General features: G+C 33.5%; 1 protein-coding gene across 1 annotated transcript in view; it reads right to left on the bottom strand.

The window, feature by feature from the left end:
• Positions 1–19541, bottom strand: part of AGPS (alkylglycerone phosphate synthase) — a 132104-nt gene that overhangs the window by 59878 nt on the left and 52685 nt on the right. Inside the window, exons 8-10 of the mRNA XM_041773901.1 lie at positions 19265–19345; positions 10802–10927; positions 8426–8534 (exon numbers count right to left, since the gene is read on the bottom strand). Coding sequence (XP_041629835.1) covers positions 8426–8534; positions 10802–10927; positions 19265–19345 — 316 coding nt within the window. The remainder of the gene's footprint in view (positions 1–8425; positions 8535–10801; positions 10928–19264; positions 19346–19541) is intronic.

The following is a 19541-nucleotide window of genomic DNA, read 5'->3' as shown; positions in this document are numbered from 1 at the left end:
GCACCTGAGTGGTTTAGTTAGTTAAACATCCAACTCTTGATTTCGGCTCAGGTAACAATTCAGGGTCGTGGGATAAAGCCCCACATCAGGCACTGTTCTCAGTGCAAAGTCTGTCTGTCTCCCTCTGCTCCTTCCCCATCCCCTCCCAAATAAACAAAATCTTTTTTAAAAAAAATCTAAGTCTAGAACACTTTTATCACCTCCAAAAAAGAAACTGCACCCATAAAACAGCATTCCCCATTTCCCCACCACACATACACTTCAGCCCTAGACAACCACTAATCTATTAATAGTTCTATAAATTTGCCTATTCTGGAAATGTCATATAAATGGAATTTTATAATATGTGGTCTTTTGTGACTGGCTTCTTTCACTTAGATAATGTTTTCAAGGTTTATCCCTGTTATGGCATGTATTAGTACATCATTCCTTTTTAATTGTGGACTATTATTCCATTTTGTGTATAACTTATTTTGTTTATCCATTCGTTAGTTGATGGACATTTGGGTTTCCCCATTTTCTTAAAACTAGATTACCAGTTTAATATAAAACGATACTACTCAGGCAGAGCCATGATGAAAAAAAAAAGATGCATAAGAGCAAAGTATGAAGGAAGGGGCTCAGAGTTTCCATGCCCTTTCCAGATACACCACCCTCCCAAGAACCTCCATGCGTTCACCACTCTGGAAGCTCTCTGAAATCTGCATTTTAGTGATTTTCATGGAGGCTTCACTACACAGGCATGATTGATTAAACCACTAATTTAAGGTCTAGTTCCTCTCCTCTCCCTAGAGCTGAAAGTTCCATAGGTTTCCACCTTTTGGCTACTGCATATGAATAATGCTACTGCGAATATACATACAAATTTACATACATATTTTTGTGTGGATGTGTATTTTCCTTTCTCTGGAATATATATATGAAGATTTTTTTTAATTTCAGAAAAACCTTTGATCCTATTCTACATAACCCTGCCTTCAGCTACCTTTTCCTAAAGCAACATTCCAGGCAAGTACTACCCAGAGGTTGGGGGGAGAATGGGGAGGAGGTTAGTTCACTTCTTCTACCTATCCTTAGCTGGTGGGACAGAGCTCTACTTGAAGTGATGCACTAATACTGAAGTCCCAACTGCTCTTAGCCTGGCCTGTAAAGAGAGGGTATCTTGTCAGGAGAAGGAAACCAAGATCTGTTTTCTTTCTCCCTTTTCCCTAGCACTAAGCTACTGGAGTAGGGCTATCCTCAGAGAAAAGCATGCCACTGCTCCCCTCCGGAGCCATAGCTCAGAGACACAGAGGCTCAGAAACTTATTCTCAAGGGGCTGAGGAGGGAGGAGGAGAGGGAATACAAGTCAAAAAACAGCTCCTCATATCTTTCGGAAAAAAAAAAATACTTTGTTTGCAACAAACAGAGCATGGAGAAGTTTAAGCCTAAGAACACTCTCAAGACAGTGGAGGATGTGGTAAAAGGCAACTGGGAGGACACAGGTAAATTTATTGGAGACAAAGACAACATGGTAGGCCAGCTAGTTTCCCTGTATGGAAATAGTGCAGAGGACTTCAACTATGCTCAGAAAAGAATCTCAAACACTAACCTCAGGAACTATCCCTTCTAAGAGATATACTTTAAATGGGTGAATTTTATGGTATGTGAATTAGATTTCAATAAAGCTATTAAAAATATTATAAGTTAACTAATTCTCCAAATGAATTACAAATGAAACTTCGGAGTTATTTTCTTTAAGGAGCTAACAGTTATACATTTTACTAATAGGAAAAAAAATTTTAAAGGTATCTTAGACTATAAAGAATCTAAAAGAACTTCTAAACCTTTTTCAGAGAAAGGCAAAAGGTTGACAGGTAAATTATAATGTCTTCTCATCCACCAGAACAGAATTATCTATCACACTTGTTCTTTCCTATAAATACAAGTTGTATCACTTTAATTTTTTAAGTCACTAATATTCCTGTCACTATACTGACACCATCACTAAACTTACTTGTAATTCTTTTTTTTTTTTTTTTCCTTATTCTTGAGAGACACAGAGAGAGGCAGAAACATAAGTGGAGGGAGAAGCAGGCTCCCTGTAGGGAGCCCTATGCGAGACTTGAGGCCAGGAACCCAGGATCACATCCCAAACCAAAGGTAGATGTTCAACCACTGAGCCACCGAGGTGCCCCTTATTTGTAATTCTTTCGACTCTTTTCAACATTTTTAGAAGCTCTCAGTAGCCCTGGAATTTAAAAGTTGTTTCTTCAAATAAATTGAAAATTGACAGGCATATACTCCTAACCACAGGAATCATCTTCTCTATTTACTCTACTCTGACCACAAATTACAGAAACCTTTAATACTTGATGAAACTCAAAAGTCACCAGATCAAAATTCATTAAGGAAAAGGTCAGTATAAGCTGTGACTGCAGAGAGGAATACTTTTCTACTTAAAACTAAACTCCAAGTTCCCAGGTTTTTGTGAAATCTTTCCTTTTATGAAAATGGAGGCATTCAAAAATATTTCTTTGAATTACAGTATATAATAATATCATCTAACTATAACTTAAATATAATCCAGGAAAAAGACGGAAACCATTTAAATGCCAATCAATGAGGATCTGGTTAAATACATCAGTGTACATTCAGTAAGTGTCAAAAAGAATGAAGTGGCTCTAAATGTAATGATACAGAGTAAGCTTTATAAAAGCGTAAAGCAAATAATAACCTCCCACTTGTGCTTTTAAAACTGCATACATATATACTTAAATAATAGCAATAAGTGTTTACTCTGAACAAAGGAAATGATTGGAAGACAGGGATAGAAGGCATATTTTCCTTAAACATACTTCAGTACCTTTGGAATCGTGTATATTTGTCCATATTTCAATTTTGTATATGTAATTACTTATTCAAAAGTTGAGTTTTAAAAATACAAATATCTTTACATTAGCAAACTTCCTTTAAAATTCTAATTGTACATCAAAATTCTAAGGTACCAGCAAAAAATGTCCATGTCTTAAACTTCTACCTATCTGCATTGCCTCCTATGTAGAGCAGGCACTCTAAAGTAGTAAAGCCCACCATTACAAGTGACATCAAAAATAAAAATAAAATTAGTAAAATGAGACTACACTATTGCAAGATTAATGAAATGTCCAAATTTGAAATGTCCAAAGTCTTCAACTATCCAGCTATGGGTCTATAGGGGGTCCCACTGTGAAAGCAAAATCATCCAGGTCTCAAATGCAGTTTGACAGAGGGCAGTTTCCATTCAGACTTATATTCAAATTAGCCTACCATAAATGGATGTATCTAAATTCACTTAATCAAAAGGCTGGTTTCTGTTGTGTTTTATTATATTTATTGATACTTTTGCTTCGGGCATATTATGTCAGTGGAGTGATATAAAAGACTTGGATTACTTATCATTTGATTATATGTACAGTATACCACTTTATACATTTTTATATTTTGTATCTACTTCATATAAGTGTTTATAAATAACTCCATAATATGACATCATAGAGACTTATATATCATTCACTTTTCTGTTTTATCAAAACTATCTTGCAATAAATTTAAGAATTTTCTATTTTATGTTTTCCAAATATAATGTTTGCTCTCAAGAAAACTGAAAGCTTCAATTGCTATTTGATATAAAATGCAAGTATTTGCTTAAAGTAAATAAAATCTTTTGTAATTTGAAAATATACTTTCAGGTGACTTCAGGACTAAGAATGGTAGTTATTTGATTTTGAATCCTATTTTCTCTCCCAAAACATAAAAATCAACAAGAAACACAAAACCACAAATAACATTGAAACAAAACTTTCCGTGTGTGGCAGTTTTAAGTTATTAGTTTTTAAAATCAGTACTTTTTAATGGAAACAACTTGACCAAAAATCTGTCACAGAGTTTAATGAGAAAAAAAAAAAAAGAAAGAAACAAAACTTTCAATATTGCTAGGGGACAAAAAACACTTTGACCTTCACATTACCTGTTAAGTAGAAATAAAATGAAAGAATTCCAAAAGACCTTCTATAGCCTTCCACATGCTGCAAGCTTGTAAAGGTAGAAAGTAAGGGGAGGCTTAAAAGATTTCATAAGAAATAACAGAGAGTATCAGAGGATCTGGAGGAAACAAAGACAAAATCAACCACAGATAGCAAAAGTGCAACAACAATGCCAAAATCCTATACAGGGAAATCCACAGCCCTGGCTATGGGGAAGGGAAAAAAACAGGAGGGAACTAGAAATGGCAACCTTGGAGAAGCAAGGGGAGTATTTTCAGGGAAGTAGCATATTCAGAGAAGTGTGGTACTTCTTGGAGACAAAGTAATGAAGGGAAAGAATGAAGTAAGAGAGAGAAATTAAAGATTCTATAGAAATAAAAGAGAAAGAAGACATGCCAGGCCTTCTCACACCAAAAATACCACCATCCACAAAACAAGTAGCACAAAAGAGGGTTGGAGTGACAGAAAAGGACATTCCCAAACTAGGAACACTTTCTAAGTAACAAACAGCAACAGAAAAAAGCAGAGCAAATCCACAAAATCTACTGCAGAAAGTCAGAAAATGTAAGTAAAAGCTTTCTGTTGATGAAAAGTCTCTCCCCTAAACCAACCACAATATTGAAAAAGATAGTAACAAACATCTCAAACTGAATTAAATATTATCAAGCAAGCATTTGGGGATATTAAAAGGAATATCTAAATCAGAAATACAAACATTAAAAATGTAGGTGGACAAAAAAAAAAAACAAGAAGAAATGAAGTAAAAGGTGATTAACCTTAGGAAAGAAAAAGAACAGCAGCAGCAACAACAATAAAAATATATGAAAAATGAAGGTAAGTTATAAGGTATCCAAAGGAGAATAGAGAATAGATCCAAATGAAGACAAATAAAGGGCACTGAGGAAAAGCAATAAAATAACCAAGAGAATGAAAATAAAATAAAGAAAGAAGTTGGGAAAAAAGGGTCAGAGATATAGTGGTTGAAATGCAAAACACAGTCAGACATAAGTACAATTGGTGTCCCTGAAGAAGAAATATCAAAACAATAGGTGGAACCCCTAATACTTAACACTACAATCCCCAAAAAATTTTCCACAAAGATTAAAAATCCTAAATAGAAACACAGAAAGGCTCCACTGAGTACCACACAAAACAACCTAGGACAATCAACTCTGAGCTATAAAAGTAGTAGACTTCAATAATAGAGAAAAAAATCCTCAGGACACCCAGGCAAAAAAGGGAAACAAGCTACAAAGGCAAAAGAACTAGCATTAGATTTCCTTAAAACAACATATAAAACCAGGCAACATTGGAGCAGCATTTTCAAGAAACAAGGAAAGGAAGTACTATGCATGGATATTATAACCACTCAAGCTGTCCTGCAAGTGTCAAGGTCACACAAAAGGTAAAATTAAACAAAAGGACTGATAATAAGCATTTCACACTTATTTCAACATAGAGCAAAGGCTAAAACAAATGTGGGTCATGGGCAAAAAATAATAAAAATGTCGTTTTAACCATTTTTCAAATAAAAGAGCACATTATTTTAAGTTACTGTGAATTCCATACATAAGAAAAGAATGCAAAGCATTCCAGTGGCTTTGACTATCATAATTTTCATTATATTGATCATGTTACAGCACCTAAACTGGAAGGAAGCTAATTGAAAAAAACTCATTATGAAAAATTCATAACACACAACCAGACAAAAACACTAAATTTAACACATTCACATGTAGAACTTAGCAGGATCAGGAAAATACATCTTTTAACGATAATGCTTTCAAGGCTGTCATCAAATGATTTAATCAGAGCCAAAAAAAATTTTTAAGCTTGAGGAAAAGTTTATGATTCACATGTAAGGCAGTGAATCATATTTAGATAGTTCAAAATAACAGATAAAAATACGTATTATAAAAAGAGTATGAACTTGTTGTGATGAGTACCAGGTGATATATAGAAGTTATTTTTTTTTTTGATATATAGAAGTTATAAATCACTGTATCGTACTCCTGAAACTAACATTATACTGTATGCTAACTGGAATTTAAATGAAAACTTTAAAAAATAAAATTCAAAAGTAAAAAATAAATAAAATAGAAAAGAATAGGATTTCACGTGAATTAACTTTCTCAATGATGCTGTCTCCTGGCCTACATTAAGATGACTCTATATCCACATACATACAGAGATGGGGATTAGAGACTATAAATACACTTGTAAAGATCACTGACACCAAAATAATAAACAGCAACAACAAATAAATTTAACATTTGTTGAGTACTTACTAATACTGCTTATCATTATCTATTTAATACTCACAAAAGTTTATGAAGATGGATTCTTTTATTATCCTCATTTTATAGCTAAGGAAACTAGCATAGAGAATTACCTAATTTACACAAAATCACAGAAATTTAAATGGTGGAACCAAGACTGAAATTCAGATCTGAAGGATTTTCTCGTTACTGCTCCTAAATCAGTATGGCATTTACATGTATATTTATAATAAGATATCATTTAAATATAGTAATTTACTCTAGTATGTATGTTTAATAAATCACATTTCTTTGCTTACTTATTATGAGTTTACCTTCCTTAAATTCAGACAATAATTTACTATTGAGGAAGGTAGTCTAGTCTTTTAGATACAGTTCAAACTATTATAATAGGCATAAAAGACCAAATTATCTCTCCAGCTACCCTGTAATCCTTACTACTCTGCCCCTAAACCTACTGCCTACTCCACCTTATAGTTAAATCTTATGTCCCAGTGACACTGAAAAACTAGCAGCTTCACAAGGCAGACATGGTTCTTCTCAATTCTAAGGCTGCCCACACACAGTTCTCTCTGCAGAGTAACTCCCCATTTTATTCCCTCAACCCCTTATCAACAACCTTCAAGGACCACCTTAGGCATGGCCCTTCTGGAGAGGTCTTCATAAACACCTATCAATGTGAACTCTGTCTCTATTTCTCCTGCATTCACTTCTATCATATAATTTATCATACTGTATTATGGAAGTCAATTATTACCGGTGTCCTTCCATGTGTCAGAACAGTACCTAGCAACCAAAATTTTTAAAATACTAAGTGATGGGAGAAAAAAAATGGTGTAGTTACTTAAAAAGATCATTTATATTTATAGAGTTGACTCCAACTATGTGTGCAGCAATAGTATAATTAATAACTATCAGTTTTAATACCTATTTGTTACTCAATTTGACATCTGGTGGCAAAAGGTTATACATTTTAGTTAACTTTTAGATGATGTGTTTGTATAAGAAGTTACAGAATATTTACCAAAGAGCTATATTATTTTAAGGGAACTTAACATTTTTTTCTCATGAAAAATGTAGTTCTATTTTTCCATAGAAGACTATACTGATCAGAAAAAAAATAAGAGAGTAAACTGCTGAGATATCTTGACAAAGGTTTATCATGGATTGTCACGAAAAAATATCTAAGCTATACCTATGGCTATCAAACCAACAGTAGACCTCCAGCATGTCACTGAGACATAGTTTATTTTTTCCCTCCTGACATTACTGTCAAAAGATAGAATTTATGTCCTATCATCCTAGTTTATTGTAATTGCTCTTTACCTATGAATATAGCTAAACATTTTTAAAATCTTTTTTAGCTTATACCACCTTTTAAATTAGTAATGCGTTCCTCCACTAATTGAAGAGACACTTGTTTTATTTCTCTGAATTTAAGGGATATCCCTCTCTACCATTCTAAAAATTGAAAAATAAGTCTATGTTCATCTTATCCATAAAATTCACCACATTAGTTTGCAAAAAAGAGATCAGTTTTCCTGATCAGCACAGCAATTAAATGTTTTTGTATAAGATAAAGAACTACATTCTAATCCATCTAGCATTAAGTAACCAAAGAATTTAGTTAAATAGAAAAAAAAGTCTAACATAAGTTTTAAAATATATGTAAATCAACAGGATTTTAAATTCTACTTCTTCAAAGAATCATATAGCAAGTAACAAAAGGTACAATTACAGAAAGACACTAAGACAACACTTTCTCTCAGTCCTTTCCCCCTGATAATTTAAACAAGGTTAGAGAATAAAGTATAAAATTTTAAAGCAAACCACTTTAAATCTTAACTACTCTTCCTAAAATCATGGATTAAAAACTCTAAAACAAAAAATAAAATACCAAAAGGACTAACTTATCTCTAAAACTATAAAAAACCAAAATGTAAAGGGATTTTTAATAAGATGTTCTCATAATAAAAACTTTATGAAGTACTAAATTAAAGTAATAAAACTTTAAAAAATTACCATTCTTTAAATAAATAAAACATGTCTTTCTTTCAAAGATCTTATATTACAGTATCACAGATTTTCACAAAACTGAGTAACTACCCTGTATTTTTTCATAATAAATTTAGTTATATTTACCTTCAGATCCCATGATGAAGTGATGGATATCAGGGCCTGTTGACATACGAGGTCCTTGAGAGCTTTTTTCTATTATACCTCTAGGTGTTACCATTTTTATATGAACCACCTGTTTAATACAATACATGATGTAAATTCTACATATTACATATTTGTCAGTGAATGTTGTGTGTGTGTGTGTACACACAACCATCTATATTTACAAAAAATTCTACTTTAAAAAATATTGGATTAAGTGATAAATGGTGATACCCTTCAGAATTCTAATATCTTCTTGTAATTCTTAGACTAAAAGTTTAAATAACCTTAAAAGAGGAAAAAATCATTCTATGATTGTTATTGATTTAGGTATATTCATCATCTTAAAAAAATGAAAAGCACTTTTCTTTTTTTTTTGTTTGTTTTTTTTTTAAGCACTTTTCTTTAAACCAAATTTAGTCTAGGATTATCCATGTGGCAAAGAACTAAAGCACGAAAAAGATAATCAATGATCATATTTTAAGAGGTTCATTCTTTCACTTACTTAACAATACTGATGAAGCACTATTATTCACATCAAGCACTGCTCCAGGTGCTTAGAATTCTAAGAAAAAATTTATTCTTGCCTTATTCCCAGTCTCAATTTATCTACTTTATCCACTTAGTAGAAAAGAGTGAAAAGAATGAAGCATTAATTATGATCAGGTAAAAAATGGGATGAAGAGGGAGATAGTGATTGAATAAACAGAAGAAAAGAGGTATGCGTGTGATACAGGTCTCACACCAGTGAGAAAGTAAGTATACTGGAGGGAGAGGTCACTCAAAAATAGTTCCTGAAATCTAAATCAGGAAATGGTTAGGTGAAAATCCAACACATCTTTACAATGACTTTCTGACAGATAAACAAAAATAGTCTATTATTTAAGGAAATGAGCAGAGGACATCAATAAACAATTCATAAAATAAAAACTAAAAATCAGGAATGAGGATATTTTAAAAGTATAATTTGCTAACAATTAAAGAAATAAAAAATTAAAAGACAAAAACATAAATAAAATGTCCAGTAAAATAAAGATTCTCATAGTGCTAGTGGGATTGTCAACTGGCACAAATGTCCATGAAGCATTTACACTATCCAAAGACTTCAAAAATGTATAAACATCTTGAAGCAACAATTCATGCTCTAGGAACTTGCCCAAAGAAAATGATTAAAGATGTATGCTAAAGAAATTACTGAAGAAGATATTTCCCCCTTTTGTTTTCTGAAATCAAGAATAATTTAAATAATCACTAATAGGGAATTACTTTAATAAGACAAACTGTCAGTAAAAGAGAATTACATGCACTCTAAAAATGATGGTGTACATCTATGTTTACTTACAAGTTAAAGTATTGCTAACATAAGAGCAGATTAAACACACCATGATCCTTTTTTTACATTAAAAGCTAAATATACACATGCAAATAAGCACATTAGGATGTATGCTTATAATTTGTGATCCTCAAGGATCTCCAAATAAGGTTTAAAATAAATTACATGCTTCAGCAATACTAAATTAATTGCTAAACTATGATAGCTTTTAATAATCCAATAGCAAAAGGATTAAGTTCTCTCCTCTGAAACTGAGTTTATTTTATTTGCAAATAGAAAAAGGTGTTTCATAAAATATCCTCAATTTTTAAAAACAAGATAATGTAAACATTTTAAGTGTTTACCATATATACTTATAATAATCCTATACAGCAAATATCATTATTCTACTCTATACAAGACGAAACATGTTTAGAAAGGTGAACCAATTTGCACAAGGTCACACAACTAATCCCTGGAAAAGCTACACATGGAACAAATGATACCTAATCCCCAGCCAGAATGCTCATAGTTACATGGTTACTACACTAACTCCCAGGACACTGGCACCAGATTAGCTAAAATAAGATGGTGTGCACATAAACCATTACAGGTCATACTGCCACCTACTAGAACATTTTCAATCAGGCCTTTTAATTCTATACAGAAAAAATTTTAAAGAAAAGTAAATACAAAATTCTCCTAATGCAAAAGAGTGGCCACGATGAAATCACTTAAATAAATGCATTAAAACCTTGGTAGAGTTGAAGGCTGAGGCTTCCTTACTTATAAAATAATGTTTATATATCTTATAAGTCAGATACTATGAAGGGTCTACATCTAAGTATCAGTCACTTGAAAAGCAGCACCTATATATAATGACCACGGTTGTCTTTAAACTGTTTCTATTATACATAGTCGGCTTTACCATAATCAAAAGGGGTATACTTTTGGAAGGACTCTACCATTCAACTCTAAAAAAGGCTTTAATCACTTTATAATAATAGACCCGTTGATTATGACATAGTAACCAGAAAGAAATTTACCAGGTCCTCAATATTGCCATAGATATTCTTCTTCATGCCTGATGCCCGAGTAGATACCCATCCTCCCACAGTGCTGAATTCCAGGGAATCTGGTTCATGACCTGTACAATAACCACTTTCTTTAAGCTGAAAAACAAAAAATGTAATATTTTACTAGTATTTTATTAGTGGTACCATTTCACAAAGCACTCAACACATTAACTCTTCACACTTTAAAATTTCCATATGTCACTGGTACTTGGGCTCATTAAAACCTCTACAGAAAAATAAATACTTTTATCATGCTCATCCAAAAAATGTTTTAAGCTTTTGCCCACTGGAAAACTTTACAAAATTGAAAAATGTAGACCAAAAGACAGTTATTTTCTTTAGGTTCGCCAGCCAATCTTCCTCCTTACATCCTTTTAAAATAAAACCAACTACCCTCCCTGCTTTTTTTTTCCACAAAGAGACAATTTAAATACTTATGGAGATCAGATTATGCTTAAATAACTGCCAACTTCACCTAAACACTTTCAATAAATAAAGCACTCAATCTCTCGTTCTCCCTACCCTAATATAATATGCAGCAGGCCTGCAGAAAATCTAAGCAAATTGCCTGTACTTAATTCTCTCAAGGAGTCATGTGTTTTAATGTACAGCCATCTGGCTAGGTTTCCTGCATGTAATACCATCATTTATTTGTGATGCAGATCATGCATTCCTGTACATTAAATAGTCACTTGTTTCTCATTTTTCTATATTAGCTTGGCTTTGCCATCTGCACAGCACCTGAAGTTGAATGGATGCCCTTTACTGCAACACCACCAAAGCCATTCCACTGAAATCATTTTAAAGACTCAGCCATCTCATGTCAAATGGTACAGACACCACCATCTGCACACTCACTGTCTACTGCACTCAAGTCCATCAATCTGTATTGACCATTTTGATAGTCATCCAGTTAAGCAACTGCTTCTATTTTTCAAGTAAGTCAGGCAGAGATGTAGAATATGTCAGCTACGTTTGTATCTGTAAGTATGGTATAAAAGTTGTGATCCAAACTGAGAGAACCTAATAGGTTAAACATAATTTGTTAGCTTTTGAACATCAGCATTACAAATTATTTATCTTTTCTAATATTTTTGATAGGAAAACAATATTTAAAAAGACATCAATTATTAATAATAAAATTTTCACTAAATATTCAATACATTTATTTCATTTTGAGGCTATTACTCATAAATAAGTAGCTTAAATACATGAACAATTTAAAATGAAGATTATTAGATTGTTATTTTACAGTTCTTCCCTAACTCCCAAATTATAAGACTCAAAAAGACTACTGTTTCTCAATTTTTCTGAAATTAGAGAAGAAAATAAAAAAACATTCATAGAGCACTTAGATGTCCTAAGCACTGAACAGGGAGTTTTCACATAACCTCATGACAAAATCTCCACATTACCTACACCAATGCAAATTGAATCTAAACTACTTCTATAAGTACATTCAGTGTTAGATACACTATTAATTTGCTTCTTATGTCTGGTAGGCTACTTCATTACCTTCTTCAATTATAACGTGGCTACCACCAGCCAGGAATTACGTAAAGGATGAAAATAAGGATACAAAAGGAATGAAAAAAAAAAAACTACAGTCTCTATGCTCAAGGAGCTTAACTTGGCACACCATTTTAAATCTATTACTTTGCGGACACCTGGGTGGCTCAGCGGTTGAGCATCTGCCTTCAGCCCACGGTGTGATCCTGGAGTCCTAGGATCAAGTCCCACATCGGGCTCCCAGCATAGAGCCTGCTTCTCTCTCTGTGTATGTCTCTGCTTCTCTCTGTCTCTCATGAATAAATAAATAAAATCTTTTAAAATTTTAGTTTAATTAAAAAAAGAAATTAAATCTACTACTTTGTTAAAATCTAACTTCCTACCAGGTAAGTGAAGTAAGTATAATGGTTAAGAACTTAAATTTGAAACTTGTCATCTATGCTTGCTAGAAAATCTGCATGCTATAGTATGCTAATAAGAAACAATTTTTGGCATATGGTTAGGTGCTTAATGGTATCTACGACCATATACATTCAGCTACTTGCTTTTCTAAAGGTCTCTGTCTTTGCTGTCTCTGTTGCTGCTAAGAAAAATCTGAAGAAAAGCTTACAGATTTAACTCATATAGTTAACCAATATCTTTTTAAATAAAATTAAAATAACCTCTCCTCTCCCATCTATATGCCATAAAACAGAATAAGAATTTTATCTTACTCCCTCTGTACCCCCATTCAATATTAAAACAACAAATATTTACAATGTGCTAATAAGCCTGAGACGCATCACTAAGACCAAATCCTAAATTGTACAGCTTGTTATTATATAAACAGAGAAGAAAACTGAAATTAACAAGAAATATAATTAAATAAATCCAGAACAATTAGATGTGAAATGGAAAAAAATCGAAACTGCAGCAGGGACATTCACCCAAATTGAAGAGGAACTAGATTTACACATGAAAAAAAAAAAAACAACACTGAAAAATATATGGAATGAAAGTTTTTAAACACTAGACATGAGGTAATAAAGTGCTATGTATGATCCCTTGAGAAAGCAAACAAAGGAAGTGAATGCTATGAGTGCCCCTTGCTTATACTCACGCTGTGAGTGGGGAAAGAGAATCCAGGCATAACTCTGGCAAACACTGTGAGAAGACTGAGTAAGGAGAGTAAGTACTGAGTAAGGAGACTGAGTTTGGAGTCCTAGAAAACCAAAGCATCTAAGATTCACAAGAGAAAGTATTGAAGAGAAGAGAACAGTACAGAGAGAGAACCCTGGAGACTGGCAGAGGGTCCCCCTCAAGTAGTCAGCAAAGTAATGAAAAGCACATACAACTGAGGAAACTACCCAGGACGAGAGTTAGAAATAATCCAAAAGAGTTAGAGAAAAAAGTACCAGAACTCATACAGGGCCAGGAATCTGTTGCCGTCAGCCTGATTTGGAAAACTTCTCCTTCACAAAGCATGAGACAGAACACCCAGGAGGAGGATGGTCATTCCTCAGTAATGAGAAATGGCTGGCCACAAATTGAGCACTCCTCTAAACCCACCTAAAAGATCATGGAAGCAAGAAATAAAGGATCAAACTATTTCCAAGCAACTATATTCCCCCAAAAAGCTCAAGAATATTTATAGAATTGGGGTGCCTGGGTGGCTCAGTTAAGCGTCTGCCTTCAGCTCAGGTCAAGATCCTGTGGTTCTGGGATTGAGCCCCATATCAGGCTCCCTGCTCAGCAGGAAGTCTGCCTCTCCCCTCCTCTAGTGCTCTCTCTCAAATAAATAAATAAATAAAATCTTTATTTAAAAAAGAATAATTATAGAATTAAAAAACATCCAAGACCTAACAAGATAATATTCGCAATGTCTGGTACTTAAGTAAAAAATTACCATGCATACAAGGAAGCAGAAAACACAACCCATAATAAGGAAAATAATCATTATGAGGTGAATAATCAAAACCAATTCAGAACTAACAAAGATGTTAGAATTAGCTGACCAGGACATTAAAACAGTTATTTAACTGTGTTCCATATGTTCAAATAGGAAAGACATAGAAAATATAGAAAGACCCAAATTAAACATCTAGAAAAGTAAGAAATACAATATTTGAGGTAAAAAGTATACTGATGGGGTTAAGAGCAGAATATCCTCATCAAATAAAAGATTAGTGAACTCCAAGAATTAGCAAAAAAAAAAAAACTAAAGAAAAAACTGAAAAGAGTAGCAGTAAGCTGTGGAACTTCAAACAGGCTAATAATATATGAGTAAACAGAATCCCTAAAGGTCAAGTGGGGGAGGGAGAACCAGATATTTGAAGAATTAATAGCCAAAAATTTTCTAAATGTCATGAAAACTAGAAACCCACAAATAAAAGCTCAACAAAGCCCCAACATAAGAAACACAAAAAAACTACACCAAGATCCATCACAATCACATTAGTCAAACCAGCTATAAGAAAATCTTAAAAGCAAACAACAACAACAAAAAAACCACACTGACTGTACATTGGGACAAAGATTTCTTGTCAGAAACAGCAAAGTGAGACAACAGTGAAGCCATATTTTTATATTACTGAAAGAAAAAGTTAACTTACCTAGCACTCTATACTCAGTTAAAATATCTTTGAAAAAACAGAAAGGTAACCTTGAATAAGCAAAAAATCAAGATTGCAGAACATATAATTAATATACAAAAATCAATTGCTCTCCTACATACTAACAAGGAATAAGTAGAATTTAAAATTAAAAACATAACACCATTTCCATTAGGTGCCCCCCACCCCAAATGAAATACTCAGGTATAAATCTAACAGATACATTACAAGATCTATGAAGAAAAATCAAAGTTTTAAATGAATGGAGAGATATTCTATGTTCACGGAAGACTCAATATTATCAAGATGTCAGTCCTTCCCAAACTGATCTACAGATTCAGTGTAACAATCCCAATCAAAACTCAACAAGTTATTTATATATATTAACAAGCTGATTCTAAAGTCTATGTGGAGAGGCAAAAAGACCCAGAATAGCCAACACAATTTGAAGTATAGTCTTGTCAATAAACAGTACTGAAATAACTGGATATCCATATCCAACAAAATGAACTTCAATCCACCCTTGTACCATACATAAACATTAACTCAAAAATCTTCAAAACTCTTCAGAAACTTGAATGTAAACTAAAAACTATGAAACTTAAATGGGAGAAAATCTTTGTATGCTCCAGTAAAGCAAAGATTTCTAGATATGATATATAAAGTAAAAAATTAAATACACTGTGGAATTCATCAAAATTAAAAATATCTATTCAGAGTCAAAAGACTCTGTTATGAGAATGAAAAGACAAGTCACAGACTGGGAGAAAACATTTGCAAAGCATAGATCTGCAGAGGATTTATAACCAGAATATGTAAAGAATTCTCAAAACTCAGTAATATGAAAACAAACAACCCAATTTAAAAATTGGACAAAAAAATAATAAACAAAAATTGGACAAACTTGAACAGATACTTCACCAAAGAAGATACATGGATGACAAATTACACTTGAAAAGATGTTCAACATCACTAGTCACTAGAGAAATAGAAATTAAAACTACAATGAGATACTGTAACACATCTACCAGAATGACTAAAACTTAAAAGACAAACATTAACAAGTACTGGAGAGAATGCAGAGAAATTGGAACTCTTACACAGTGCTAATAGGAATATAAAATGATGTCCTCTAGGGAAATGTTTGATAGTTTTTCAAAAAGGTGAGTATATACCTACCACTTAATTTAGCCATTTCATTTCTAGATATTTACCCAATAGAAATGGAAGTATATGTCCACACAGGGATTTGCACATAAATGTTTATAGCAGCTTTATTTGTAATAGTCCCAAATTGTAAATAAGTGTTCAACAAGTGAACAGATAAACAGTAGTATATATATACACAATGCAACACTAGTGAGCATTAAAAAGGAATAAACTAGTTGATACATGCAACAATATGCATGAATCTCAAACTAAGTATGCCTAGTGAAAGAAGTCGTACCATCAATACCCTTAAAAAAAAGTGCATGATTAGAATTCAGTAAAACTGTAGGACAATTAAACAAGTCTACAGTGATAGAAAGCAGATCAGCCTCCAGACCTATGAGATAATAAACTTCTGTTATAAAACAAACAAACAAACAGATCAATGATTGCCAGGGGCAGAGGAATCATGAAGAAGCAAGAGGAAATCTTTGGGTTTCATTCAAGTGTTCATTATTGTAATTGTGGTGATGATTTCACAGGTGTACTCAGGTATCAAACCATATCAAGTTGTATCTTTTAAATAAGTGCAATTTACTGTATGACAATTATACCCCAATGGAGTTATTATACAACAAATCCATAATTGACATTAGTGACCTCCCTTAAATTTTATACATAATAAAATCAATGTAATCTACAACCTAAAAAGATTAAAACATGTGCTACCCAACTACTATCGTAGTGTTGTTTTAAAATTTCTAGAAGGAAAAAGGATGTGTTAAGCTGGTTACCTCAGCTGATTAAGAAACTAAGAAACTAAAAAGTGCAGAAATTTAATGACGAAGAACTTGAAGTGGGATCAAAACAGCTGTAGAGACTACCTTACAGTTTACTGGAGGCAAAAAAAAAAAAAAAAGTTCTATACTAGCATTTAGGGAAATGAACTAGGAAGTAAAATAACAGAAGTTCCTAGTCTGGGAAAACGTCATTTAAATTTCAAGGAAATATGTTCCCTGAATTTTAATTCTAACAAGAAAGAAAAAAGGAAGGAAGGAAGGAAGGAAGGAAGGAAGGAAGGAAGGAAGGAAGGAAGGAGAAGAGGAGAGAAAGAAGAGAAGAGAAGAAAAGAAGAAAAAAAAGAAAAGAAAAGAAAAGTAAAGAAAAGAAAAGAAAAGAAAACTTGGAAAGGTTAAAATACTATATCAAATGCTGTAATAAAAGAAAAAATTAGAGACATGAAAGGCCACCTTTTGTTATAAAAAAAATTGCTGCATTGATAGTGCCTTATTCAGATATAATAGAAAACTAAGAGGACTTTGTACAGGTTTTTTTTCATTAAATACTACTATTCTGCCCGCTTAAGTTCATTATAACTATAATAATTAACAAATCTATTACCCGGACTTATATAAAATACTGACTTATTAAAGATTTCATTCCTGTTCTCTTAGTGCATTAAATAAAAAATAAACATAATACTGTAATAATTTTTTTCAAATCCTTTCATCTAGGTCAGTGGCGAACCAATTTCATTCAACTTTTTACCAAGAAATAAGGAAAAAGAAAAGAAAAGAAGATTGAGAAGCATATCTCTTCTCTCTCTGTCCCATTCAAAGGCAGGAAGGAGAGTCTCTGGAACTCAGGTTGAACAAAGTGGTCAGTATATCAACAAATTAAACTTCCTAATTTTTGTTTACAAAAGCGGAATTATAGTCATCTTGACCATGTCTGAGGAGACTGAAAATACTTTAATAATTCCCTGTTTAGAATCCACAAAAGGAATCTAACATTTTCCAAGGATTCATCAGGATCCTAAAAAAGTGCTATAAGGTCTCCAAGAGTTTGCCTAATTCATGAGATGAGCAGTTTTCAATGAAATTAGGCATTTGAGCACCTGGGTGGCTCAGTTAATTAAGGGTCTGACTCTTGATTTTGGCTCAGGTCACGATCTCAGGGTCATGAGATTGAGCTCTGTGTGGGGCTCCAGGCTTAGTGCTGAGCCTGCTCATTCCCCCTCCTCCCTTTGCTCCTCCCCCTCTCACCTGCTTACACACATACGAGCTCTAAAATAAAAATCTTTTTCAAAAAAAAAAAAAAAGAAATTAGGCATTCATAAGTTCAATTAATACCAATACCAAATTACCTAGTTGATCCAATTTATCACCGATTTCTGAGAATTCAATATCCAATATGTTCCACTTTACTCCATCCTTACTCCTTTATCGTAGGTAACTATCAGCTCTTGCTTGAATTATGCCAGTAGCCTCTTACCCACCCTCATGTGCCCTTCATCCATCCTCCACACAGGAGCTAACCAGAACTACCTGAAAACAGAGGTAAAGTTCAAACTTCTAAAAGGGGCTCTCTATATAAGGTCCCTTTATAATCTGTTCTCTTCCATGTTTCCCTAGCTTAATCCTTTACTACCACTATATATTCACCCACCCAACATGTAAACACCAAGAATGTGTATTATCCCATAAACACACACTAGACATCAGCCACACTCAGCTGTCTGCCAGCCCAGAAGAATAACAGCTACCCTAAAAGCCTCTGTATTTAGGGAAATGCTGCTTCCTGACTGTTCTCTACACTCTCATTTCCTTTTTTGCTGACTTTCACTCATCCTGAAGTCTCATTTTAAATGCTGTATTTTCTGTGATACTTTCTTTGTCCAATTCCTTCCCTCTTGTCCCCATTTGATTAGCCATAACACCCTGCATCCAGCCTTCACCTTGCAATTCTCACTCTGAATCGTAACTATTTACCTAACTTTCTGTTTTAATATAAGCTTTCCAAGGGTAGGGGATGTGTCCTCAGTATCTAGCTCAATGCCTGACCCACAACAGGAAGTGAGCAAATCTGTTCAGAGAAAGTACTGTGAAAGGTAGTCATCCATAAAAAGAACACACAGTTGGGTGCCTGGGTAGCTCAGTCAGTTAAGCATCCGACTCTTGGTTTCAGCTCAGGTCATGATCTCGGGGTCGTGATGTGGAGCCCCACATCCAGCTCCGTGCTCAGCAGGGACTCTGCTTGAGATTCTCTCCCTCTCTCTCTCTCTACCCACCCACCCCTTGCATGCACGCACTCTCTCTCTCTCTCAAGTAAGTAAATAAATCTTAAAAAAACTAAAGAGAATACATAGAAATTTTGAAAATCTTAATTAAGGGAAATAACATACCTGTCTTTCCAACTCCTGACCCGTGATACCAGCCTCCACATGAGCTGTCAGATTGTTCTCATCAACCCAGAGAATTCGATTCTGTTGTAAAGGAAGAAAAAAGTTTCATCTCCAGAACTACTGACATTTTCTGAGGAAATATAACTTCCTAACTCAAGGTAGCAAGTGATAAGACATAAAATTAGCAAACCCACACTACAAGGTTCCATGTATTCCAGACTACACATGACAGACATAGTAACATAGGCAGTATATTGCACAGGAGACAGTTTAAAAC

This window comes from Vulpes lagopus, chromosome 11 (assembly GCF_018345385.1).
Source record: "Vulpes lagopus strain Blue_001 chromosome 11, ASM1834538v1, whole genome shotgun sequence".
NCBI lineage: Eukaryota > Metazoa > Chordata > Mammalia > Carnivora > Canidae > Vulpes > Vulpes lagopus.
This window is presented reverse-complemented; position numbering and strand designations above follow the sequence as displayed.